This window comes from Gadus chalcogrammus, chromosome 17 (genome assembly GCF_026213295.1).
Source record: "Gadus chalcogrammus isolate NIFS_2021 chromosome 17, NIFS_Gcha_1.0, whole genome shotgun sequence".
In the NCBI taxonomy this organism is placed as follows: Eukaryota; Metazoa; Chordata; class Actinopteri; order Gadiformes; family Gadidae; genus Gadus; species Gadus chalcogrammus.
In genome coordinates this window covers 1,068,359-1,095,683 of record NC_079428.1, presented here as the reverse complement: position 1 = coordinate 1,095,683, position 27,325 = coordinate 1,068,359, and the positions used below count along the sequence as shown (strand labels likewise).

General features: G+C 42.6%; 1 protein-coding gene and 1 long non-coding RNA gene across 9 annotated transcripts in view; both read left to right on the top strand.

Annotated features, from left to right (window-relative positions):
- LOC130369764 (uncharacterized) overlaps positions 1 to 10,094 on the top strand; it is a 16,390-nt gene extending 6,296 nt beyond the window's left edge. For 2 of the 5 annotated variants that reach the window (XM_056575305.1, XM_056575300.1), the window contains 11 exons: positions 584 to 664; positions 1,857 to 1,952; positions 2,343 to 2,447; positions 2,539 to 2,577; positions 3,054 to 3,119; positions 3,225 to 3,263; positions 4,071 to 4,109; positions 4,382 to 4,483; positions 6,395 to 6,419; positions 6,583 to 6,665; positions 8,622 to 10,092. In XM_056575305.1, coding sequence (XP_056431280.1) covers positions 584 to 664; positions 1,857 to 1,952; positions 2,343 to 2,447; positions 2,539 to 2,577; positions 3,054 to 3,119; positions 3,225 to 3,263; positions 4,071 to 4,109; positions 4,382 to 4,483; positions 6,395 to 6,419; positions 6,583 to 6,665; positions 8,622 to 8,641 — 695 coding nt within the window. In that variant the 3' untranslated portion in view covers positions 8,642 to 10,092. Of the gene's footprint in view, positions 1 to 583; positions 665 to 1,856; positions 1,953 to 2,342; positions 2,448 to 2,538; positions 2,578 to 3,053; positions 3,120 to 3,224; positions 3,264 to 4,070; positions 4,110 to 4,381; positions 4,484 to 6,394; positions 6,420 to 6,582; positions 6,721 to 8,621 lie in introns of all 5 variants that reach the window. The other 3 variants (XM_056575302.1, XM_056575304.1, XM_056575303.1) reach the window with 3 other exon arrangements.
- A 1,041-nt stretch (positions 10,095 to 11,135) lies between these two features.
- Positions 11,136 to 17,013, top strand: LOC130369772 (uncharacterized). Of its 4 annotated transcripts, none has more exons than XR_008892895.1 (4): positions 11,136 to 11,693; positions 11,942 to 12,136; positions 13,639 to 13,755; positions 13,970 to 17,013. It is a non-coding gene; the product is annotated as an uncharacterized LOC130369772 (long non-coding RNA). The 4 variants fall into 4 exon arrangements; XR_008892896.1 differs by having other exon boundaries at positions 11,147 to 11,693; positions 11,942 to 12,080; XR_008892897.1 differs by lacking the exons at positions 11,136 to 11,693; positions 11,942 to 12,136 and adding an exon at positions 12,389 to 12,783.
- Positions 17,014 to 27,325: the final 10,312 nt, after the last annotated feature.

The window sequence follows — 27,325 nt, the reverse complement described above, 5'->3', positions numbered from 1 at the left end:
AACCGAGATGGCGAGATCGCCGTCCTCGGAAAAGGGGCGTGTTTGTGCGTGTCGCTAGGCAACGTCTTCGGACCTCCGAGACGGATGGATATTAAAACGCACCAACACGCTGTTAGGCCCCTCCCACCAACACACACTCTGTTAGGCCCCTCCCACCAACACACACGCTGTTAGGCCCCTCCCACCAACACACCCACAGCGTGTTATGATTTCTCTGTTTATGTTTTAGTTTATGGGTGTATTTTTATTATTTTTTAGCCCTCCCTCTTTGGCGGGCTTCTTTGTATTTAATGAAGCAAAATATATGTATATATATATATACACACACATATATAGCATACACAATATATTACATTCAGATTGTATTTAATATTTTCCTACCCTAACAATTGACCCTGTTTTAGTAAGGTCCTGAATCCATACTAGGGGAGGGGGGATTATACTCACTCCCCTATCTAGTAATGTGTGTTGTTTATGAATCCTGGTAAAAACTGAGGTTCAACCATAGAAAGGAAGTAACCATGGCGACGTCAGAACGGAGAAGACTCAAGCTGCTCTCTCTCTGCTGTGATCGCCCTGACAGTGATCACCACGGTCCCCTCGTCCACGGCCACAAGCGGGACGACCCCCTCCGCCGGGACCACCAAGCCCAGCACGGTCCAAGGTGGGCTCCGCCTCTAGAGCTGGCCCCTCCCTCCAACACACACTGTTAGGCCCCTCCCACCAACACACGCTGTTAGGCCCCTCCCTCCAACACACGCTGTTAGGCCCCTCCCACCAACACACACGCTGTTAGGCCCCTCCCACCAGCACACACGCTGTTAGGCCCCTCCCACCAACACACCCACAAAGTGTGATGGTTTCTCTGTTTATGTTTTAGTTTATGGTTGTATTTTAATTATTTTCTTCACCTGTTTGTTTATATAAATAATATCTAGCTATTTATCTCCCTCTCTCTCTCTCTCTCTCTCTCTCTCTCTCTCTCTCTCTCTCTCTCTCTCTACCTTCTCTCTCTCTCTACCTTCTCTCTACTCTCTCTCTCTACCCTCTCTTTCTCTCTCTCTCCCTCTCTCTCTCTACCTTCTCTCTCTCTCTCTCTCTCTCTCTCTCTCTCTCTACCTTCTCTCTCTCTCTCTCTCTCTCTTTCTCTCTACCTTCTCTACCCTCTCTCTCTCTCTCTCTCTCTCTCTCTCTCTCTCTCTCTCTCTCTCTCTTTCTCTCTCTCTCTCTCTCTCTCTTTCTCTCTACCTTCTCTACCCTCTCTCTTTCTCTCTACCCTCTCTCTTTCTCTCTACCCTCTCTCTCTCTCTCTCTCTGTCTCTGTCTCTGTCTCTCTCTGTCTCTCTCTCTCTCTCTCTCTCTCTCTCTCTCTCTCTCTCTCTCTCTCTTTCTCTCTCTTTCTCTCTCTCTCTCTCTCTCTCTTTCTCTCTACCTTCTCTACCCTCTCTCTTTCTCTCTACCCTCTCTCTTTCTCTCTACCCTCTCTCTCTCTCTCTCTCTCTCTCTCTCTCTCTCTCTCTCTCTCTCTCTCTCTCTCTTTCTCTCTCTTTCTCTCTCTCTCTCTCTCTCTCTCTCTCTCTCTTTCTCTCTACCTTCTCTACCCTCTCTCTTTCTCTCTACCCTCTCTCTTTCTCTCTACCCTCTCTCTCTCTGTCTCTGTCTCTCTCTCTCTCTCTCTCTCTCTCTCTCTCTCTCTCTCTCTCTCTCTCTCTCTCTCTCTCTCTCACCTATCTAGTAATGTATCTATATCTTATTGTATATTCGGTTGGTTCCTCCTTGACCCGATCAGTTTGTGAGGAACCATGCCCTCTGAACCCCCCCCCCCCCCGTCCCGTCCCGTCTTCTTTCTACCTCAGCCACGGTAACGCCCGGCAACCATTCCTCCCCAGCGCCGACAACCACGCCTTCCAATGACACCTCGGCGCCCGTCTCCGTGACAACCGATAACAAAAGTAGAGCCTGCGGAGTACAGAACACGACTGCATCCCACACATCGTGAACACACACATAAAAACACACACGGAAACATACAGACACGCACAAACACAAAAACACACACACGAACGCAGACACACACTCACATAAACACACAGACACACGCACACACACTCACACACTGTTGTATACGGTAATGGGTTAACCTAGTGATTGTTAGTGCTCTGCACTTATAACACGTATATTGTTGATTGTCTTTCTTCTGCCAAATGTGCTTATTCTAAGAAACGTTGGATAAAAGCGTCTGCTAAACACCCTCGATATAAAAGTGAACATAATGTTAACGTCAATGCGAGCAGCTGCTAGCTCAGCGTCGGTGTCTGACCGCGCCCTCGTTGGTTCTCCAGCGTCGGAGCTCCTCAACAGCACCGGGGCCGTGTCCGGGAACGCCAGCACGGGAGGGCAGCAGAACTCCTCCTCCGAGGCGTCCACCCCCAAGGACCTGCCGAAAGGTGGGCTCTGAATCGGGGCCTTTGCATCTTTTCATTGTGTTTGTTTGTTGCTGTTCGTGTCGTGCTGATCGCTTTTTTTGTGTTCAATCAGGTCCCAATATGACCAACCCCACCAATGAACCGAAGATAAGTAAGTGTCCACAGAACTAACACACTATGAAGCTCTGTAGAAAGAGGAATGGCTGACTGATGGTGACTTTATGCCGCCAGGTTTGAGGGTGATGAGCCATTACAAGCTATTTGAAAATCGACCCTTCCCTGTACATTAATGACGCCATAAGTGGGCGTGTCCACCTTGATGTACACTGGATAGACCCGGTGGACTGTAGCAAATGTTGCTGATCCATCCATCATACTTCTGGGTGGACACGGCCACTTGTGATGTCACTCAAACACAGGAAAAGATTGGCAGATTGTTAAAAAGCTTTTCATGGCTGATCACGCTCTCACCCGGTGGCATAAAAAAGTCACCTAACATGGCCGAGAGAGAGAAGTTTTAGCGTATCTGCGGTTCGAATGTCAGGTGTGCACTGTTATTTAAATGTGTGTATAACGACCAATATTAACAAGAATAACGACTGAATTCTCGTTCCCACGCGACGCTAGTGATGACCAGCAAGGCAACCACGCTCCCCCCCCCCACCCCGGGAAAAAGCCCCTCTGCCAACACTGGTAATACACACATACATACACACACACACACACACCCGCGTGCACGTGCACACGCACATTTCTCGACCGATCAGCATGGACCTGACGATGCCTTGGTGTTCACAGTTCTTCCGACGAGGGGCCAGACGCAGTCGAAGGCCGTTGGTGAGTTGAGAGCCGGTTCAGTGTCTGGGAGGGCGTTCAGTGTCTGGGGGGGCGTTCAGTGTCTGGGGGGGCGTTCAGTGTCTGGGAGAGCGTTCAGTGTCTGGGGGGGCGTTCAGTGTCTGGGAGAGCGTTCAGTGTCTGGGGGGGCGTTCAGTGTCTTGGGGGGCGTTCAGTGTCTGGGAGAGCGTTCAGTGTCTGGGGGGGCGTTCAGTGTCTGGGGGGGCGTTCAGTGTCTTGGGGGGCGTTCAGTGTCTTGGGGGGCGTTCAGTGTCTGGGAGAGCGTTCAGTGTCTGGGGGGGCGTTCAGTGTCTTGGGGGGCGTTCAGTGTCTTGGGGGGCGTTCAGTGTCTTGGGGGGCGTTCAGTGTCTGGGAGAGCGTTCAGTGTCTGGGGGGGCGTTCAGTGTCTGGGGGGGCGTTCAGTGTCTGGGGGGGCGTTCAGTGTCTGGGAGAGCGTTCAGTGTCTTGGGGGGCGTTCAGTGTCTTGGGGGGCGTTCAGTGTCTGGGGGGGCGTTCAGTGTCTTGGGGGGCGTTCAGTGTCTGGGAGAGCGTTCAGTGTCTTGGGGGGCGTTCAGTGTCTGGGTTAGCGTTCAGTGTCTGTGGGAGCGTTCAGTGTCTGGGTTAGCGTTCAGTGTCTGTGGGAGCGTTCAGTGTCTGGGGGGGCGTTCAGTGTCTGGGGGAGCGTTCAGTGTCTGTGGGAGCGTTCAGTGTCTGTGGGAGCTTTCAGTGGCTGTGGGAGCGTTCAGTTCGCTGCTCACCTCGGGGACAACATAGCAGCCGTCTGACTGAGTCCAGTTTTCTTTTTCTTAGAGGAGCCTGAAAAGGGGAAGACGACGCTCGCAAAGTCAGGTAAACAACTGCTGGGGCGCACGCACACAAACACATGCATATAGACACAAATACACATACAAACAGGCACAACACACACACACACACACATAGACACATACACATGCATGCACGCACGCAAACACAAAGACATACACACACACAGACACACACATACAGAACAACACACAGTCACACACATACAAATGCACACACACACACACACACACACACACAAACACACACTCCCACACTCACACCCACACTCCCACGCTGTGCCGGCCCCCGTACAGATAAGAAGCTCCTGTGGATCCTGCTACCCGTTCTGGGCATCGCCGTGGCCGCCGTCTTCTTCCTGCTCAAATTCAAGTGCAAGAACGTCCACAACCACATGGGTAAGGCCCGTCGTACAGCTTTCACACCGTTTCCCGAAAGCATCGTTGGTAACGAACGTCGTGAAAAACGCTCGTAGCTAACGAGGACTCCAGGGGTACTCGTAGGACGCTTAGAGCATCGTTGGCCTACTATAGCCTCAGTGGCGCCACCAGTGGACATTCCGGGTATTGGATGTGTTTTATTAAAACACATCCAATACCACGGATTGCTCAGCTGGCGCAATTTCGCAAGCAAAAACAGTGGTTACTGCCGATATATTACTCCGAAGGCCGAACAAACGTTTTTAAATGAGACGGTCTGGCCTACGGAGCATTTCAAGTTTGCGTGACAAGCCGTAACACCCTTTACCTTGCGCGACGACGCACCCCTCCTGTCACCTAGCAACCCCGACAGCTGCGGTTCAAACCGGACGGCGGAGGAGAAATACGGAGCCGTTATATAATAATTATATGAAATATAGCCTTGATTCGTTTAACGTTGCATGGTTCGTGTTAATGTCATTGAACTTTGACAATAAAGTTACAAATTAAAATGATCATAACATTTTCATTAAATATGTAATTTTCTGCAACTTCCGCTTCCGCTCTCTCCGACGCCATTTCTGAAAAAATCCAACGCGCAATGAATCTTGGCATACGTTGGGCCGGGAAAAGAAGGCTGCATTTGTCGGCCGCATTTGAAGGAGCCTTCGAAATGGGAAAGCCTTGAAGAGTATGATAGTTTGGGATAATTTCTGCAGGAGTTTTTTGTTCCGATTGTTTGCTTTAAGCACTGCATGCGCTTCGGTGAGGCTGCGATGCAGTTCACTATTTATTGGACCGTGTCTAGACGGTAACAAACATCCCTGACCATAGTTAATCGTGTTTGTAGTCTCCCCTCAGACGTGAACTCATTATTGCATGCGGGTGTCTTCATTCATAAAAAAAGTAAAACATTCGGGAGTATGCAATAATACAAATTATTCTTAAGAAAACCCGCGCCGTGACGAACAGGGGATTTGACCCCCTCGGTTTTACACAGGAAACTTGAGATAAGAAAGTGAAATCGCTGGCCGTGCCAAGCTGCGACCGAACCGGCTTGGCAGTGTAAAAAGACCTATAGCCTACATCATCCTGAACAACAATATTGGCATGATCTCTAGTCTAGACCAATCTCTCCTAATCGGGTCAGCAATAACCGCGTGTCAATGCCTAGCCTCTGCATTTGAATGATAATGAATGAATGGAACATTGCATTTTAAATGTCTACAAATATTCTTGACTAGAGAGTGCGCGCCAATCAATGAAACCTTATGTGGAATCAGATAAAGTCGGCTCTCTTTGCTGCGCAATGCATGTTTCAGAAATCAGCACATTAAGATAAATGTAGTTGTCACACAAGCTATTTTTGTAAAATGTGCGCACAGTGCATTCAGGATTAGGACTGATATATATGTCGGCCTAGGCCTAATCAACTGTGTTTTAATATCTTTAGCATTCATATTATTGCAGTCTATTCTTTTCGTAGGCTATTCTGCTGTTGGCCTGTGGGGGGGATATTTTAACGCTTTTTAACCCCATTTTCCTGCGACATTCCTGCGTCTCCCCCTCCTACGGAGCCCCTTTCAGCACCGTGTCAATGGATAGTTACAATCCTACGAACGTCATTAGTGCTGACCTATGTTGTTGTTTATCCTACTGACCTATGTTGTTGTTTACCTTACTGACCTATGTTGTTGTTTACCCTACTGACCTATGTTGTTGTTTACCTTACTGACCTATGTTGTTGTTTACCCTACTGACCTATGTTGTTGTTTACCCTACTGACCTATGTTGTTGTTTACCTTACTGACCTATGTTGTTGTCGTTGTTTACCCTACTGACCTATGTTGTTGTTTACCCTGCTGACCTAACGCTTTGTCTCTCCCACAGACACCATCGACAACGGCACAGAGAAGTGAGTACAGGCTCTCTGTGTGTGTGTGTGTGTGTGTGTGTGTGTGTGTGTGTGTGTGTGTGTGTGTGTGTGTGTGTGTGTGTGTGTGTGTGTGTGTGTGTGTGTGTGTGTGTGTGTGTGTGTGTCATGTAATTCAAAATGGCCTCCTGACGTCCACTCACAGCGCGTCTTTCCAAAGCCGCCCTGAAAGCACGAAGGACGGCGTCATGCTGCTGGGGGTCCGAGCATCCGGGGCCGGAGAGAATGGTACGTTCCATCAGCAGTGACTCTCCCTGAGCTCGGACCGGTCCAACTGCCAAGAGTAAGAGGGGTCGTGGTCTAGAGGACACCACAACATTATTAATAATAATCATTATCATACCCATAATCATCACACACATAGTGAATCACTGTCTAACACCGGTAAGGTGTTATCTGAAATGTATTGAAGATTATATGTCGATTTTTTATTTCTGGGATTATTTAGATTTACATTGAGGGCGTTTATCAGACGCTTTGTCCGAAGCGACTGACATTAAGTACATTTCTCAGAAGAAAGAGAAACAACACTATATCGCTGTTGGGATGTTCATAGAAACAAGTGACAATGACAATTATTGGGTTAACTAAACAGCATTGTTTGGTTCACCAAACAATTGTTGGTGTAAAATTGGTAGAATGCTTGGTTAACTTCATTTAACCCCAGCTCTTGGGTTTCATTTCTCTAACTCCTTGCCTGCGCTGTCTCCTCTACAATCGTAGCTCGCCACGTAACGGGTATTTTAGCTCTCATTGTGTGCCAGTCTGTAATTGGCTTCTGGCTCGGTGGCCGAGGGAAGGTGTTTCCTGTGATTTGTCCCCCCCCACCCTTCAAAGACCAGCAGGAGTTGAAAGATAGCAACTTCCTCATATAAACACAGATTATTTTGGACTGACCATTGTGTGGCCAGCAAATGTCACTGTGGACCAGACACTGCATATGTGTGTGTGTGTGTGTGTGTGTGTGTGTGTGTGTGTGTGTGTGTGTGTGTGTGTGTGTGTGTGTGTGTGTGTGTGTGTGTGTGTGTGTGTGTGTGTGTGTGTGTGTGTGCGTGTACTCTTTCCAGCGCGGAGCATTGTCCTCTGTCTACCTTTCCTACTGTAATCAAAATCTGAACCGGGGATTGAGTCAGACCTCCAGAATGTTGTTCCTCAGAAGTGTTTACGGGCTCGAGGAGATTTATCTCACGCTTGTCCCGCTCCTCTCTCTCGGGCAAAACACATTTAAGGGACGTAAGGGAATTCATCGTATTTCGTCTAAATTAAAGCATATTGTTTATGAGTAAGCATTATTGGAGGAGGCTGGTGACTATTTGAATAAGTGCGTTGGCAAAAAGAAAATAATGCATTGCATGCCTTTCATGCTTTCAGTTTTGAATAAAACAGATTTTCAAAGTTTTACCCCACCCAACCACTAAGACCAGTAGGGCTGGACCACTGAGACCAGTAGCTATGGAACACTGAGTCCAGCACTGGACCACTGAGACCAGTACTGGACCACTGAGACCAGTAGGGACTGGACCACTGTGACCAGTACTGGACCACTGAGACCAGTACTGGACCACTGAGACCAGTACTGGACCACTGAGACCAGTACTGGACCACTGAGACCAGTAGGGACTGGACCACTGTGACCAGTACTGGACCACTGAGACCAGTACTGGACCACTGAGACCAGCAGGGACTGGACCACTGAGACCAGTAGGACTGGACCAGTAGGGACTGGACCACTGTGACCAGTACTGGACCACTGAGACCAGTACTGGACCACTGAGACCAGTAGGTCTGGACCACTGTGACCAGTACTGGCCACTGAGACCAGTACTGGACCACTGAGACCAGTAGGACTGGACCAGTAGGGACTGGACCAGTAGGGACTGGACCACTGTGACCAGTACTGGACCACTGAGACCAGTACTGGACCACTGAGACCAGTACTGGACCACTGAGACCAGTAGGTCTGGACCACTGAGACCAGTAGCTCTATACCACTGAGACCAGTAGCTCTAGACCACTGAGACCAGTAGGTCTGGACAACTGAGACACTGCCCCCTGCTGTTCATTCACAAAATTAAAAAAAACTCTTCCTCTGAAATATTATTGCGCTATAGGCAACATAGAACGGCCACCAGGGGCACTAAGTGAACTGCTGAAAGGCTGTTTTATATTTATCATTTATTACAGCAGCCGCAGGATCAAGATAATGGAAGGAAGGAGGAGAAGGTTTCCTCTTGGCCGATGGAATCAGTGGATGGACGAGCCAGAAGACGGCTCCTCACTCCTGGATAAAAGATTATGATTGTTTTTATTGTCATTTTTGTACACGACGAGATGATTATGAAGTGATCAGAAAACAGAAGATGTAAGATATGAGAGCGTTGGAGTTCACCATGTATATTCGATCCCGATTTTTCCCGGGTTTTCAGAAAACACAAGTCCTGCTCCCCCCTGCACTGAGCCAGCTGCTTCACTCTGTCATTACTACTGTGGGTTCACCCTCACCCTCACCCCATCCCCTATCTACTGATGGTTACATGAGGGAGGGGAGGTTTATACGAAGCCTAATGCATTCACTGGAGAAATTAAATTCTGCTCTTGTTTTTCTGAATTAAAGGACAAATCCAGTGTAAAATGGATCTGGGATATGTTTAGTATGATAACGAGTTGGAATGTTCGTTTGGGAGCAAAAATGCGCGTATAGACGCATTCTCAAATTGGCTGTTTTTAGCCGATTCTACCAAAACGCTATAAACTTGGAACGATGGGGGCATTTGTTATGGTAAAAACGAAATCGCTACTTTAAACCACTTAAAAGGCTAGAAGTAGCCCGACACTTCTTTAGTAGTATAATAAGGGTCTTAACATATACAATGAGGTGTTGATAACTTTGTAAGTGCACAACTTGCACGTTCCAACTTGTAAGCATACCAAACATATCCCAAAACCGGATTTCTCCTTGAACAACATAATTATCTCCGAAATCTGCTTTTCTGTAGCCTAAATTTTTATTTAAGTTAATTTTGAAATTTCCGAAATAAATAGCAGATCCCTAAAACTTTATCGCAGAATTCTGAGATTAGTATGTCGTTTATTCAGAAACACATGAGCTTTATTTTCTTGAGTGAATGCATTATGCAACCCTTATGCAAAGCAATTCATACATGTGTTGTACGATGATGTAAGGTTATTTGCTGTTTATTTCACTGTGATTATTAGTTGTTTGCTAGCTTTTATTTACTTTAATTTCTGATAGTAGGCTACAAATGTACATTTGTTGTTAGTTTTTTGTTGACTGATTCAGCTTTCTTATGCTTTGTAAACATGATGACAACAATATTAGAAATGGAAAAAGAAGACAACTCTCTTTTATTTTGTCCATCTGAAAAAAACTATTGGTGGAAATCAGTGTCAACATACAAACACACACCAAAGTATCCATGATTAGGTTGTTTATTTTATTTGACCAACAAACTGATCTTCGTTTAAAGTTGATAATTGTTCCTTTAGTTGTTTAGTTGTTCCTTTAATAAATTCGACATTTCTGGAGGGAATCCTGCTTCTGCTCCGTCATTCGTCGGTTCATGACTTTCGCCACTAGAGGGAGCCAACGGCTCGTTCCTTGGTGCGATACTAGAAGGCCTTTCATTAGATTTAGCGACGCATCGGAACAGAATAGCTCCTTTCCATATGTGTGTGCCGGTGCATGGATGTTTGCATCTACCTTGGTCTGTACGTGCGTGCATGCATGTGTGAGTGAGTATGCATGCATGTGTACATGCATGCATATGCATTTGTGTGCGCGCATTTGTGTGTCTGTGTGAATGTGATTGCATGCGACCGCTTAGCAGAACAGAGTTGTTTGACTGAATTTGATCTGCTGACCCACCCACTCCACCTTTTTTAATACCCATTCACCGTTTTAAACGTCTGCATTGATCCTTCCAACCTCCTCCGTCTTTAGAAGGAATCCATAACTGAAACAAATTAGACATAGTCCAAGAAAAAGCCTTAAGAGTGTCCTGTGGAGCATTCTGAACAACTCCAATAGCAGCATTACTAATAGAAATGGGTGAGATGCCGCTAGTATTAAGAAGATATAAACTTGGCTTGAAATACCTAATGAAGCTCAAAGGACAAAGGGAAGTGTTAACGACAAAAGACCTACTGAGTGATCATTGGGAGTTTATGGGAATAAGAAAAACTAAAACTAACTTTGCAGAAAATCTTAAATCTGTGGTGCAGGAAATTGGTATTAGGGATGTTAGTGTTTGTTCTCCAGTGTGTCGCTCAGTTGCTCCGTCATGGCTGATCCCAGATCCCAGTGTTGACCTAAAGTTTATGAGTATAATAAATCAAGGATGTCAGAGGGTGTAGTAAAAGAGATAGAAGTCTGGCAGCAGCAAGTATGGGAAGACCATCTACTAATTTACACTGATGGGTCAAAGGAGCATGAGAGTGGTAAAGTAGCAGTGGGTATTAGCATTCCTGAAATCGGGTACAGAATAGGGTATAGAGTCTCAGATCATCTGTCAGTATTCACAGCAGTAATGGTGGCAGTCTTATGGGCCTTACGATGGGTGGAGGATAATAAACAGGGGTATTCAATAGTATGTAGTGATTCAGCTGCAGCTTTCATTTCAATAAAAGAAGGAAAATCCAAGTCCAGACCGGATTTAATTGTGGAAATACTACAGTCTGTGTTCAGAGTTTACAAGGCGGGGAGGGAGGTGGGGTTTCTCTGGGTGCCGGCTCATGTGGGTGTGAAAGGGAACGAGGAGGCGGATGAGGAGGCAAAGAAGGCGGTGAAGGAGGAAACAGTGCAAATTCATTTTCAATATGGGGCACCCGAGTACATGGAAAAAATAAACAGGGCTCTAAAAGAAAGGTGGCAAAAATCTGGGGAGAAGGAAAGGAAGGGAAGGGCGTACTTTACAATACAGGGAAATGTAAATAAAGATAGGTGCACTTTTAGGTGCATAAGAAAAGATGATGTAGCAATCACAAGACTGAGGCTTGGACACTGTGGGCTGAGGAGTGGGCTGGCTCTGATTGGCAGACACCCAGATGGCAGGTGTGAGTGTGGAGAAAGAGAGACTTGTAAAACATGTACTTCTCCAGTGGGGGCGCTATTCCAGGCAAAGGAGGACTCTGTACCGGAGGCTTGGATCAGCCGGGGAATCATTTTTTAATTTGCGCACCGTTTTAAATCTGGATTCAGTGGATAAAACAAAGGAATTGATGGACTACATATTACAGGTGACGATACAACAGCGACACTACTTCTTTTTGGACTTTATTAATGCAACAAAGTAATACATTTAAAAATATTCCCACAATCCAATATTTACAGTCGGTCAACGCCTGCCTCCCAGTGGAGCAACACAGCAGCACCACATCGTTGTATTTTATATCATCAGACATGATGCATCACCAGCTCTTCGTTTATAACAATCGTGTCGTCCGCTGTTGTTGTAAAGCCGTGTCCGTCTGTCCGTATTACCCAGTGTGCCTTGCTCTACACCACCGCCGGGGGCCAGAGGCGTCTGCGCGTCCACAACCTCAGTCTGAACTGCAGCTCCCAGCTGATGGAGCTGTTCAAGAGCTGCGAGACGGACTCGCTCATCAACTTCTTCTCCAAAACAGGTGACCATCCAACTCTCTCTGTTCGTTCCCGACCCCTCTCCTCACCCTAGGACCAGGTCAGTGTTTCGACACCGCAGTAACTCTTCTGTGTTCCTCAGCTTATTTGAACCTCAATTTGAGTTTGAATATGGCGTTTAAAGTTGCTTGTCGGACTGTAAACAATGACACGCCGACGGATGAGGAATTCAAGCCCCGAATATGCGGCTCCACCGGTGCCCCGGATATATCGTCCCCATAGGTAGCTCGTTGTCATACCATACGTTTCGAGATTGGTGTTTCATAAAATTAAATTTATGTAATTAAATGAAACAAACAGCAAGTTAAGATTTTGACTTCGTTAATGGAATAATGTTACAACTTAAAAGACATTCCCACAGACGCTTTGTTTCACAGTCAGTCAACGCCTGCCCTCTGATGGACAAAACGAGAACTGCGGGCAGTATATTTTTTGTGGCCAGGAGATAACATACGAGGTGAACTTCGGTTAAGCTCTAAAAACAGATAACTACACATTAAAGACGAAAATACAACAGCAACGCCTCTGTTTTCAAAGTATTGATTTTATTCATAAACTAAAGTTATAAATTAAAAACATTCCCGAACGCCAATAATCACAGTCAGTCAACCCCTGCCGTCTGGTGGACAAAACGGGAACTGCACGCAGTATATATTTGGTGTGGCCAGGAACGCAAAAACATACAAGGTGACCTTCAGTTGAGATCTTTGAACAGAAAACTGTATTGAAACACATAATATGTATAGATAAAACGAGTAAAAAAAAAGTTTAAAAAATAAATCACTTCCGTCACGCCAGAGTACTTCAGTCGCGCCAGGTTTGTTGTCACCATAGATATAGATATTAACTAGATGCCCTACGGCGGCGTCTAGAACGTCACCATAGGCCGCTATCTTACCACAGTAAAGCTTTCTGGTGGAATCTGTTGTAGCGGTCGTAAATCAGTGATCTGCACAAACGCTAATACTCTTATCTCGCTGAAATCTTGAAGGATTTACAAACGGTTTGGTTTCTTACAAACTTTAGCTTTTTCTGAGTTTTAGTAGAACATATATTGATTCAACATAAATAACATGAATACATTCTGCATGTGTGTATTTTTATTGCACCTATCTGTTCTGTTTAATGTTCATTTCATATGAAAACACATGGTTATATATAAATACATCTCTGTACAGGGTGGGGATTTCAACATGCAGCCTTTCTTGATGTATATTTGTAAACATCAAGGGAAATCTTGTACCTATTTTAGAACATTATTCTATTTTTCTTACAACTGAACGACATGATGTCATTGTCGAGGAACGACTCGGAGCTGAGGTTCACTTGCAGGTTTCAGTTGGGGAAAAATGATACAGAATAAAAAACGTTGTGCTCATTTCGGTGGTCCGCTGCAATGAGGGACTGTACCGTTCTGTTGCCCAAAAGGCATGTGTCTGTCTGTCTGTCTGTCTGTCTGTCTGTCTGTCTGTCTGTCTGTCTGTCTGTCTGTCTCTCTCTCTTCCTTTTCTCTCTCTCTTCCTTTTCTCTCTCTCTCTCCAGGCGGCTGAGTGCAGCAGGAAGCTCTTCATCTTCCACGCCTCCATCCCGACCGCTGAGGCTCCTGGGAAGTTGAAGAACCGAGACGATAAGAAGCTGGTCAGCACGGACAAGGAGAAGGTGAGGCTCGGGGTCACTGCTTCTACTCTGTTTCTTTCAAGCTGGTCGAGGTTATGCACTGATTCAATCTGTTCTATTTTATATTTGACTTATGTGCTTAATTACTTATTAAGTTATTTTTAAACATGTTTACATCTCATCTTATAATTATCCCATTTCATTTGTATCTCTATCATTATCATTAACCTCAAACGCTCCTTGCGTATTCATTTAGCCTATCAAGGAATGCTGATCTTTCAGCTGTCCAAGGACTGTGTAGCTCAGGGCTTCCGCGTGGACCTCTTCCTGTTCCCCAGCCAGTACCTGGACATCGCCACCATGGGGGATGTGCCCGCGCACACCGGGGGCGCCGTCTACAAGTACAGCAACTTCCAGGAGTGTGTGTTTGGGTGGGTTGGTGGGTCAGTTGTGTGTGCGTGTGTGTGTCTGTGTTTGTGTGTGTGGGGGTGTGAGTGTTATATTGCTTGTGTGTTTGTTGCCGTGTTGATGGGTTGAGTGTGAGTGTGTGTGTGTGTGTGTCTGTGCGTGTGTGTCTGTGCGTTTAGAACACATTACAATCTATTTAAACATGGATGTTTTTGTGGCCCGAAATGGGAAAACAATCTATTAATGAAACTCTGGATACTTTCTAGTTAGGCTATTGTCTCTGGCTACAGGCCAGGCATGTGCACTTGAAGCAGACTTTAGATCAGATGTAAAAAAACAACGCTTAGCTTTGCTTTATTATTATATTTACTCAGTAGTTGGCCTCAAGTGATAAAGAAAGAGTAGCAATTAATTAGGATTCAAAAGACTGTTTATCACACTTTGTTCAATTTACAATTGATTTGAAAATAAAACCAACACACCCACAAACTCAAAATAAAAAGTATGATATCACGTTTGCTGTATTGTCGCAGTAATTTACACACAATACATGCATACACACAAATATGCACATAGAGAATCCCAATGCATTGCACACAAAGCCAAATGAAAATGTGTACCTTTTTCAATAGAGAGAACAACACTATAAATTAGCTTCTTTCAATGTTATGAATTTTGAGAGGCAGACGAATTGTTGTATGTTTTTGTAAACGCATCTGAAAGGCCTTTGCCCCCACACCTTTTGTGATTTCTTTTTTTGTATTGGAGGAAAATAAACAATGTTTCCGCGGTCTTGCTGTGGTTCTTCAGTCCTCCTCAGCCAATGATCTGACGCACGTACACAGTTCAACCCTTGTATTTGGAGCAGCCGTTTGTGATCAGTTGTGACCTGAGCCTTTTTATCCGCCCTTCATTTGACTGAAGTCGATTTCACCCCGATATTGAAGTCCTTCAATAGCTTGGCACCCATTATGGCACTGGTCAAAGGTCAGCCCGGAGAGTCAAACACACTGGGTGACTCTGGGAGGAGCTGAGCATGCTGGGAAATGGAGTACAGAGAAGCGTATCTCTGAAACCATAGAGAAGTGGTGAGAAATGTATAATCCTTTATAAATGATTATTGAGATGATTCATACTATTATTTATAAGGTTTGTTAATGATTTACAATTTAATACGTTAGTTCTTTATGAACACCGAATATTGCTGCAGTTCATGTTTTGTTCAGCTTGCTAGAAAGCAATTGTTAAAGGGTTGATATTACCACCGTGCGTCAGTGTGATTAGCCATGACGAGGCTAAGCACACACACCTGGTGACATAATATCACCACTTCAATTCAAAGTCTTATTGGTCACATGTTTGCAAAAATAACATTTTACACACAGTAAAATTAAAAAGGAGTCATCACTCTGTCATTCACTCTATGTATTTTTATGTGAGCTCATCTAAAGTAGGGACAATCTATGCCTAACTAAGAATTTAAAGATCACATTTAAAGCTGGAAAAACCTGAAGTACCATTGCAACAGTACCGATACTCATAATAATAATAAAAATTTTATTACATTTATTTCACTGACGCTTTTATCAAAAGCAATGTCATAAGTTCATAAACTCATTCAACATGAAGATATGACCCAACAAGTGCAAGAATCACGCAAGTACAAACATTTAATCAGTAAGCAGAGTTCTGAATTAATCAAACCAGTAAATTCAGTTATTTAAATGTTTTCTATTAAAAAAAATATTTTAGGGTAGCACATGTTTAGTTTGTGTCATTTCGTTAGTTGGACAGTAGCCTATCAGGAACTTATCAGGAAAGGTGTGGTATAATGTCATATTCTGGTCAATATTTCGATTTTATTGATCATTATTTAGCCTTGTGAAATTAAGTCTTGTTCCTTTTTTCTTACAAGTTTTCTAATAATACGAGTCAAGAGATGTTCCTATTATAGGAGAAAGCCACTAATTGCCTAGCTCCTTGAGTTTGTTAATCTGCGTCACAATCACACACAGCTGCTCAGTTGGTAAAGCTGTTGGTGTTCTTTGGGTTGGTATAAGGATTATAATTTATATTACTTTGTTGTATACAAAATATATCAGGTTTCAGAAGAGAGCGTGGTTGAAGAGACTTGAACCCATGTCTCCAGAATGAGGGTGACCTGCTCTAACAACTACACCACTGAGACACTTTTCATTAAGTGGTTGGAGGTTATAATTGACATTCAATTTCACGCGACGTGAATCGTTAAGTCAATTATGAACTCTGATTAAGTCTGAACCAGTTGCTCAGTGGGGCAGTGGATAGAGCTGTATGTGTTCTGTTCTTGAGTCGTGAATATGACCTGGGTTCAAATCCTGTCAGGAACACTCACCTTGGATTGGAGTCTTTTTCCAACAATGTCATGTGTATTGTAGGGTCAACAATGAACTTTCTCCCTTTCTAAGTCGGTGTCTCTGTGGCGCAGGTGATAGAGCTGTTGAGGATCTGTTCTGGAGACACCGGTTCGATTCCTGCAATTGGGGGTTTTGTGAGAATCACTCTCTGGTGATTGGATGCGTGTGAATGACTGTCTCTGTGAATGGATGTGTCTGTGAATCAGTTAATTCACAGCCATCCAATCACACTGACAGTCATTGGGAATGAATGGGTGAGTGGGAATGACTGTCTGGGAGAGTGGATGACTGTGATTGAGTGCACTCATTCACAGCCATCCATTCCCACAGACAGTCATTCGAAATGAATGTGTGAGTGAATGGACCCAATCAGCAGAGAGTCGTTCCCATAAGACCCCCCCCGTAGGAGTCAGACCGATGACTCCAGAACAGATCCTCAACAGCTCAAACACCGAGAGGAGGGGACGTTTTGATAAACGTTGCTCTGATAGTTTACCCAAAATGTTGTACTCCCACCTGGATTGCAGGTGGGAGGTGTCTGCGTGTCCCAGGTGAGAGTGTGTCAGGTGGGAGTTGAACCCCGGTCTCCACGACTGTTACCCAACAGCTCTCTCACATGCGCCACCGAGACACTTACTATTGAGTGGTTGGAGGTTATAATTGACATTCAATTTCACGCGACATTACTTCATGTGAAATGTCAAGTCAAATATGAACTCCGATTATGTCTGGACTAGTTGCTCAGTGGCGCAATGGATAGAGCTGTATGTGTTCGGTTATTGAGTCGTGTATATGACCTGGGTTCAAATCCCGGCAGGAACACTCACCTTGGATTGGAAACCTTTTCCAACAATGTCATGTGTATTGTAGGGTCAACAATGAACTTTCTCCCTTTCTAAGTCGGTGTCTCTGTGGCGCAGGTGATAGAGCTGTTGAGGATCTGTTCTGGAGACACCGGTTCGATTCCTGCAATTGGGGGTTTTGTGAGAATCACTCTCTGGTGATTGGATGCGTATGAATGACTGTCTCTGTGAATGGATGTGTCTGTGAATCAGTTAATTCACAGCCATCCATTCACACTGACAGTCATTGGGAATGAATGGGCGAGTGGGAATGACTGTCTGTGTGAGTGGATGACTGTGAATGAGTGCACTCATTCACAGCCATCCATTCCCACAGACAGTCATTCGAAATGAATGTGTGAGAGAATGGACCCAATCAGCAGAGAGTCGTTCCCATAAGACCCCCCCCCGTAGGAGTCAGACCGATGACTCCAGAACAGATCCTCAACAGCTCAAACACCCGGAGGGGACGTTTTGATAAAAGTTTCTCCTTTACTACTACAAAAATGTTGAACACCCACCTGGATTCCAGGTGAGAATGTGTCAGGGAGTTCCAGGTGAGAGTGTGTCAGGGAGTTCCAGGTGAGAGTGTGTCAGGTGGGACTCGAACCCAGGTCTCCAGAACTGATATCCAACAGCTCTCTCACATGCGCCACCGAGACACATACTACTATATGGTCGAAAGTTATAGTTGTCAATGACATTTTATGAACTTTATTGAACTTACCTTTTATTGAACTTACCCCCTATGTTTTTTTTCATGCCGACCAATAAAAAACGACAGTGTTACCCCTTATGTTTTTTTCATGACGACCAATAAAAAACAACAGTGTTACCCCTTATGTTTTTTTTCATGACGACCAATTAAAAACGACAGTGTTACCCCTTATGTTTTTTTCATGACGACCAATAAAAAACGACAGTGTTACCCCTTATGTTTTTTTTTCATGACGACCAATTAAAAACGACAGTGATACCCCTTATGTTTTTTTTCATGACGACCAATTAAAAACAACAGTGTTACCCCTTATGTTTTTTTCATGACGACCAATAAAAACGACAGTGTTACCCCTTATGTTTTTTTCATGACGACCAATAAAAAACGACAGTGTTACCCCTTATGTTTTTTTTCATGACGACCAATAAAAAACAGTGTTACCCCTTATGTATTTTTTCATGACGACCAATTAAAAACGACAGTGTTACCCCTTATGTTTTTTTTCAAGACGACCAATAAAAAACGACAGTGTTACCCCTTATGTTTTTTTTCAAGACGACCAATAAAAAACGACAGTGTTACCCCTTATGTTTTTTTCATGACGACCAATAAAAAACGACAGTGTTACCCCTTATGTTTTCTTTCAAGACGACCAATAAAAACGACAGTGTTACCCCTTATGTTTTTTTTCAAGACGACCAATAAAAAACGACAGTGTTACCCCTTATGTTTTTTTTCATGACGACCAATAAAAAACGACATTGTTACCCCTTATGTTTTTTTCATGACGACCAATAAAAAATGACAGTGTTACCCCTTATGTTTTTTTTCATGACGACCAATAAAAAACAGTGTTACCCCTTATGTATTTTTTCATGACGACCAATTAAAAACAACAGTGTTACCCCTTATGTTTTTTTTCAAGACGACCAATAAAAAACGACAGTGTTACCCCTTATGTTTTTTTTCAAGACGACCAATAAAAAACGACAGTGTTACCCCTTATGTTTTTTTTCAAGACGACCAATAAAAAACGACCGTGTTACCCCTTATGTTTTTTTTCAAGACGACCAATAAAAAACGACAGTGTTACCCCTTATGTTTTTTTTCAAGACGACCAATAAAAAACGACAGTGTTACCCCTTATGTTTTTTTTCATGACGACCAATAAAAAACGACAGTGTTACCCCTTATGTTTTCTTTCAAGACGACCAATAAAAAACGACAGTGTTACCCCTTATGTTTTTTTTTCAAGACGACCAATAAAAAACGACAGTGTTACCCCTTATGTTTTTTTTTCAAGACGACCAATAAAAAAACGACAGGGTTACCCCTTATGTTTTTTTTTCAAGACGACCAATAAAAAACGACAGCGTTACCCCTTATGTTTTTTTTCAAGACGACCAATAAAAAACGACAGTGTTACCCCTTATGTTTTTTTTCAAGACGACCAATAAAAAACGACAGTGTTACCCCTTATGTTTTTTTTCAAGACGACCAATAAAAAACGACAGTGTTACCCCTTATGTTTTTTTCAAGACGACCAATAAAAAACGACAGTGTTACCCCTTATGTTTTTTTTTCAAGACGACCAATAAAAACGACAGTGTTACCCCTTATGTTTTTTTCAAGACGACCAATAAAAACGACAGTGTTTCAAGACGACCAATAAAAACGACAGTGTTACCCATTATGTTTTTTTTTCAAGACGACCAATAAAAAACGACAGTGTTACCCCTTATGTTTTTTTTCATGACGACCAATAAAAAACGAGTGTTACCCCTTATGTTTTCTTTCAAGACGACCAATAAAAAACGACAGTGTTACCCCTTATGTTTTTTTTCAAGACGACCAATAAAAAACGACAGTGTTACCCCTTATGTTTTTTTTCAAGACGACCAATAAAAAAACGACAGGGTTACCCCTTATGTTTTTTTTTCAAGACGACCAATAAAAAACGACAGCGTTACCCCTTATGTTTTTTTTCAAGACGACCAATAAAAACGACAGTGTTACCCCTTATGTTTTTTTTCAAGACGACCAATAAAAAACGACAGTGTTACCCCTTATGTTTTTTTTCAAGACGACCAATAAAAAACGACAGTGTTACCCCTTATGTTTTTTTTCAAGACGACCAATAAAAAACGACAGTGTTACCCCTTATGTTTTTTTTCAAGACGACCAATAAAAACGACAGTGTTACCCCTTATGTTTTTTTCAAGACGACCAATAAAAAACGACAGTGTTTTCAAGACGACCAATAAAAAACGACAGTGTTACCCCTTATGTTTTTTTTCAAGACGACCAATAAAAAACGACAGTGTTACCCCTTGTTTTTTTTCAAGACGACCAGGGCTATAGTGGTCAAATTAGAGGTGGTTAACTATGAATTTTTTGATCAGACCGACCTCGACACAACGCAACGCAACGCAAAGTGTTGCAACTCTGTAAGGCTAGCTATATTCCATTATGTTATCAATTAAAGTCATATTAAATCAATCAATGACAGTCAATGAATGTGTTTGTAGTTTATTCAAGTTGTTCAAATTTCAACAGTAAAGAAAAGTATGTGTAGATTAAGAACTATCTATCTATGGCATGTGTGTATGTGTGTGTATTAGTATGCATGCTTTTCACAGTAGTACCCAGAGGGCCTCCTTGTCCTCCACGTCAGGTCCTGCCTTGCAGGGGCGTGTTCTGGGGTTCATGGCTCCCCTGTGCTTCACCAGCCAGGACTTCACATACGTGTTGGATTGAACTTTGTGGTGGCTGAGTGGTGGGCCATTCAGTTGAATAAACATCAAGGACGACACTGTGACCAAGTGCAGACTGCATCTCAGGGGGCACACTATGATGTTCATTAAGCTGAACCCCCTCTCACACTCAGCAGTGCTAACTGGAATGAGATGGTCGATATTCAGGAGTGGTGCAAGGTTTTCTGGAATGATGCTTGAGTTATCCTTAAAATCCCTATAGCCTTCAAGAATTTTTCTGTCATCAAGTCTGAACCTTTGGGCAAGTTGTTTCAACTTGGATTCCCCATACTGCTCCTCTAGGGAACAGGCCAGTTTGCTGGGAAAATAACTTTAAAGAAAATAAATAAAATAAAAATATTTATAATATATAAAATACAAATATTTATAAATATTTTTATTTTTATTGGTTTAACCGCCAACCGCCCGAATTTAATTAAAATATATTTTTTTGTCGCGTCATCCGCCCGATCCACGGTTCAGACGCGGAGTCCACGGCTGCAACCGCCAACCTCACGTCTCCAAATTGAGGCTTTAACATAGCGACCAAGCTATAGCGAAGTTGATACGCCGAAACCGGAGTTTAATATGGATAGTAAAACTCTGACTGACTTTCACTCATTTTGACGTGGGCAGTACACGGATAGCATGACTACGCATTGGCCAATCTGAATGCTCGTAGTCACTTAATAGTTCGTCAAGTAAAATTGAAAATCACAAAAACAACTCACCCCTTATGTTTTTTTCATGACGACCAATAAAAAACGACAGTGTTACCCCTTATGTTTTTTTTCATGACGACCAATAAAAAACAACAGTGTTACCCCTTATGTATTTTTTCATGACGACCAATTAAAAACGACAGTGTTACCCCTTATGTTTTTTTTCAAGACGACCAATAAAAAACGACAGTGTTACCCCTTATGTTTTTTTTCAAGACGACCAATAAAAAACGACAGTGTTACCCCTTGTTTTTTTTCAAGACGACCAATAAAAAACAACAGTGTTACCCCTTATGTTTTTTTTCAAGACGACCAATAAAAAACGACAGTGTTACCCCTTATGTTTTTTTCATGACGACCAATAAAAAAACGACAGTGTTACCCCTTATGTTTTCTTTCAAGACGACCAATAAAAAACGACAGTGTTACCCCTTATGTTTTTTTTCAAGACGACCAATATAAAACGACAGTGTTACCCCTTATGTTTTTTTTCAAGACGACCAATAAAAAACAACAGTGTTACCCCTTATGTTTTTTTTCAAGACGACCAATAAAAAACGACAGTGTTACCCCTTATGTTTTTTTTCAAGACGACCAATAAAAGACGACAGTGTTACCCCTTATGTTTTTTTTCAAGACGACCAATAAAAAACGACAGTGTTGCCCCTTATGTTTTTTTCATGACGACCGATAAAAAACGACAGTTTTTTATTGGTCGTTTTTCATGACGACCAATAAAAAACGACAGTGTTACCCCTTATGTTTTCTTTCATGACGACCGATAAAAAACAACAGTGTTTTTTATTGGTCGTTTTTCATGACGACCAATAAAAAACGACAGTGTTACCCCTTATGTTTTTTTTCATGACGACCAATAAAAAACGACAGTGTTACCCCTTATGTTTTTTTCATGACGACCAATAAAAAACGACAGTGTTGCCCCTTATGTTTTTTTTCATGACGACCAATAAAAAACAACAGTGTTACCCCTTATGTTTTTTTTCATGACGACCAATAAAAAAACGACAGTGTTACCCCTTATGTTTTTTTTCATGACGACCGATATAAAAGACAGTGTTACCCCTTATGTCTTTTTTCATGACGACCGATAAAAAACTGACTTCTGCATCCATTGTTCTGACTTCAACAGATCAGCCATTGACCTCTGCATCAACAGTTCCGACTTCAACAGATGGACCATGGACTTCTGCATCCACAGTTCTGACTTCAACAGATGAAACAGTTACTTCTGAACCACTGACTTCTCAAACTACTGTTCAAACTTCAACATCAGAGCCATCGACTTCTGCAATCACAGTTCTGACTTCAACAGCAGAGCTATCGACTTCTGCATCCACATTTATGACCTCAACGAATGGACATTTGATTTCTGCATCCACAGTTCTGACTTCAACAGATGGAACAGTGACTTCGGACCCACTAACTTCTCAAACTACGGTTCAAACTTCAACAGCAGAGCCATCAACTTCTGCATCCATAGTTCTGACTCAAACGGATGTACCATTGACTTCTGCATCAACAATTCTGACTTCAACAGATGGAACAGTGACTTGTGCCTCCAGTTTTTCTTTCATGACGACCAATAAAAAACGACAGCATCACCCCTTGTGATTTCTTTGAGAACTAACGACACTAATGACATTCTATCAATTATTTATTTTATCATTGATAAAAAACGACAGTGTTACCCCTTATGTTTTATTTTGATAAAATAATATAACATTACCCTTATGATTTTTTCATGACGTCCGATAAAAAACAAGTGTTACCCCTTATGTTTTTAAGATAAAAAAAAACCAGTGTTGTCCCTTAAGTTTGAATTGATAGAAAACGACAGTGTTACCCCTTACGTTTTTTTACAAAGAATACAGTGTTACACCTTATGTTTTTTTTTACGACGAACAATAAAAAACGAGAGTGTTACCCCTTGTGTTTCCTTTGAGAACTAACGACAGTCTTACCCCTTTATTTCATAATTGATCAAAAGCGACAGTCTTGCCCCTTATGTTTTATTTGATAAAACACGACAGTGTTACCCCTTATGTTTTATTTTAATAAAATAAAATAACATTACCCTTATGATTTTTTCATGACGACCGATAAACAACAGTGTTACCCCTTATGTTTTTAAGATAAAAAAAACACCAGTGTTGTCTGTTAAGTTTGAATTGATAGAAAATGACAGAGTTAGCCCTTATGCCTTATGTTTTTTTCATGACGACCAATAAAAACGACAGTGTTAGCCTTTTAGGGCCCTATTTTGACGGTCTGAAACGCAAGTGGGAAGCGCAAAGCGCAAGTAGCTTTGTGGGCGGTTCTACGGCGCTATCGCTATTTTACAGGCGGATAAATGACACTTGCGTCGCAACAAACCAATGAGAGTGCCAGCTCCCATCCCCTTTAAGAGCCATGAGCGCATTTGAATCGGACGAGTTGATATTTTGACAGCGCGTCGGCAGTCTCCGATGAGACAGATGCACGTGAATTTCAAACTGCAAATGGCTCAGTTTATTGCCAAATAATATGGCCTAATTCACACATGGAATAAGGGGTTTTCTTCCACAACTTCAGAAATACTGAGTCCTCAAATAAATTTCGGCAAAGAAAACGTATATGATATAACATATGATATGCCGTAACTGTGGTTCTATTTAATGATATACGCAATACATTATAAACATTGTTTCTTATCAGTATTGTATGCTATCCTAATATGCATGTTTCCCCGCGGTAATAGACATTGCCATTGATTGTATTATGAGTTACGTGTTTAGTTTGCGTGTGTTTAAACAGAGCACACACGCGCACCCGCATTCATTCATTCTTTTTAACACTCACTCGTGGTAAAACAATGTTATTCACGATGAAATACTCATCAATCCTAACAGTTATGGGCATGTAGGCCTACACGATGTCTCTGTTAAGAAAATATGTGTTTGCTGTACAGTGTTTGCAGATGCATTGATTTAAAAGTACAACTTATTACCGCTGCATCAGCTGTTCTTTCCCAAATAATTTACCAAGAATGTGCGGCTAGGTAGATGGGAGAAGCAAAGTGTATGCGCGAGGTGCACAAGCAATCCGTATGCATCGCATGCGCATGTATGCATCCGCCCTTAAAATAGCATCTGAACAACGCGCCACCGACTTTAAACCAGGTATTTCCTGGTCAGTAGCGCAATGGTATTCAGCAACGGCAAAATACCGTTTGCGCCAGAACACGCCTCCTCCTTCCGCCGAACCGCCCCTTGGGGCGCATGATCAATCCCTAATTTACCGGCGAGTGGCGCTGGTGGGAAAAGAACGCTCTGCGCCAGTTGTAAACTAGCAACGACACATGCGCCAGTGACTAAGTCACTTGCGCCGGATGCAAGATAGGGCCCTTCGTTTTTTTTCATTACGCCCGATAAAAAAGAAGACAGCGTTACCCCTTATGTTTTTAAGCAAAAAAAACACCACTCTTGCCCCATCATTGGTTCGACCCGTGGTCAAATTCATCAGACTTATCCGTTTCACCGGTTCGTCAGGGCCCATGAGATTGGTCTCGATAATGTTGTGTCCTTTCCTCTGTTTCTACGGTTGTTGAATTCGGCGGAACAGCTTTACATCTGAATAGTAATATGAGAAAAGAAGGTCAGGTTATGCAAAGGACTACAATGACGAGCATCAAAACAGACTACAGAGGCAAAAGTACAAGAAAGCAAGACATCGGCAATCACAACTGACTAAAAAACACTAACCCTTTTTTTATTTCAAATATGAATACATACCTCAACTCCAATATTAACAAAATACACATGGAGGAGGCCAAACAAATGGCGGCTGGATTAATTCCACCAGTCTCCAGACAGAGGCGAAAAAGAGAAGTGAATGACGTTTCCAGTGACAGAATACAAATAATATATTGTATAGGCTTGATATTGATTTGACTGTTTGATTCTTTTGACAGTGATTTGGAGCTGATGGCAGTTAGCATGAAGAAGCTATATCTTTAAGCTTCTGTAGATTATTTGTTAAATAAATTGTGAGGAAACTTTGGTGTGGTTATTCTTCAATGTATATTTATATCAAATTATGATGATATACTTTACAAAAAATTAAATTTGATTCTATTAGACATTAAAAAAAAATACTTCATTCTAATTACTTCATTCTAATGGTCAATTACTTAATGAGTAAAGTGTATAATACACAATTCCATTAAATAATTGTCTACACCCTAAATCGGTTTTTTCGTCCATATAACGTTAATATAATTAAGCTATAAAAAAAGCTTACTGACATGTCATAATATTGTTTTATTCTAATGTTTTGGTCTAATAAGTTTAAGAACGCAAAGAAAAAATCCTGAGGTATTTGTCTAAATAACGTTAAACCTTTATTAAGCTCTAAACGTGGTTACACTAACGTGTCGAAATATTTTTTTATTTCTATGTTTTGTTAATTCAAGCGATAAATAAGTTTATTTGCCTATAGAAAAAATAATCGGAGGTAACTTGCGTCCAGCCACAGTACTTCTGTCCCGCCTGGGTGTTCCGTCATGCCAGGGGGTTGTTCTCCGGGGCTGCAGTTGGATACTATTGGATTTCTGTGGCAAGGAAGGCGAAATCATAGGAGTTGAACTTCGGTTGAGATCTTTGAACAGAAAACTATTAAAAAAAAATATTCATAGATAAAACGAGTATAGCAACGTTAGACTTGCCTGCAAATAATAATATATGCTGCAACTCAATACTTGCGTTTAAAGTTGCTTGTCGGACTGTAAACAATTACACGCCGACGGATGAGGAATTCTAGCCCCTGATATCCGGCACTACCGGTGCCCCGGATATATCGTCCCCATAGGTAGGTCGTTGTCATAGCATACGTTTCGAGATTGGTGTTCCATGAAATACTATTTATGCAATTAAATAAACCAAACAGCAAGTTAAGATTTTGACTTCGTTCATGGAATAATGTTACAACTTAAAAGACATTCCCACACACGCTATGTTTCACAGTCAGTCAACGCCTGCTCTCTGATGGACAAAACGAGAACTGCGGGCAGTATATTTTTTGTGGCCAAATTACATACGAGGAGAACTTCGATTAAGCTCTAAAAACATATAACTACACATTAAAGCCGAAAATACAACAGCAACGCCGCTGTTTTTAAAGTATTGATTTTATTCATATAATAAAGTTATAAATTAAAAACATTCCCGAACGCCAATAATCACAGTCAGTCAACCCCTGCCGTCTGCTGGACAAAACATGAACTGCACGCAGTATATATATTTTGAGTGCACTCATTCACAGCCATCTAGTCCCCCAGACAGTCATTCGAAATGAATGTGTCCCTTCACTAGACAGATGTTCCCACCAACTATCGTGGAAGAAATAGAACACATGTCCCCAGAACAGATAGGATCAGCTCACCTGCCGAGGCACCTCTTGTTGGTCAAAGGTTCTAAGGTTTAAGTATTGTCTCCCTACTTCTCTCCCAGAGGTTTCAAGGAGACTACGTTGGCCGGGACTTGAACCCATGTCTCCGGAATTCAGATGCTTTTACATTTTCAGAGAGTGTACACCGACTATCTCCAACACGCCGCCGAGACGCACAGAGTGAAATTCTCGGAAGTAATACGCATATATGTTGATGTCAGAATAGACATGATTTAAGAAGATGATAATCCCACAAAGGAGACACTGCAACTTGGATTCACACAATGCCATCCTGAACAGGACTCGAACACGATGTCCTTAACACACT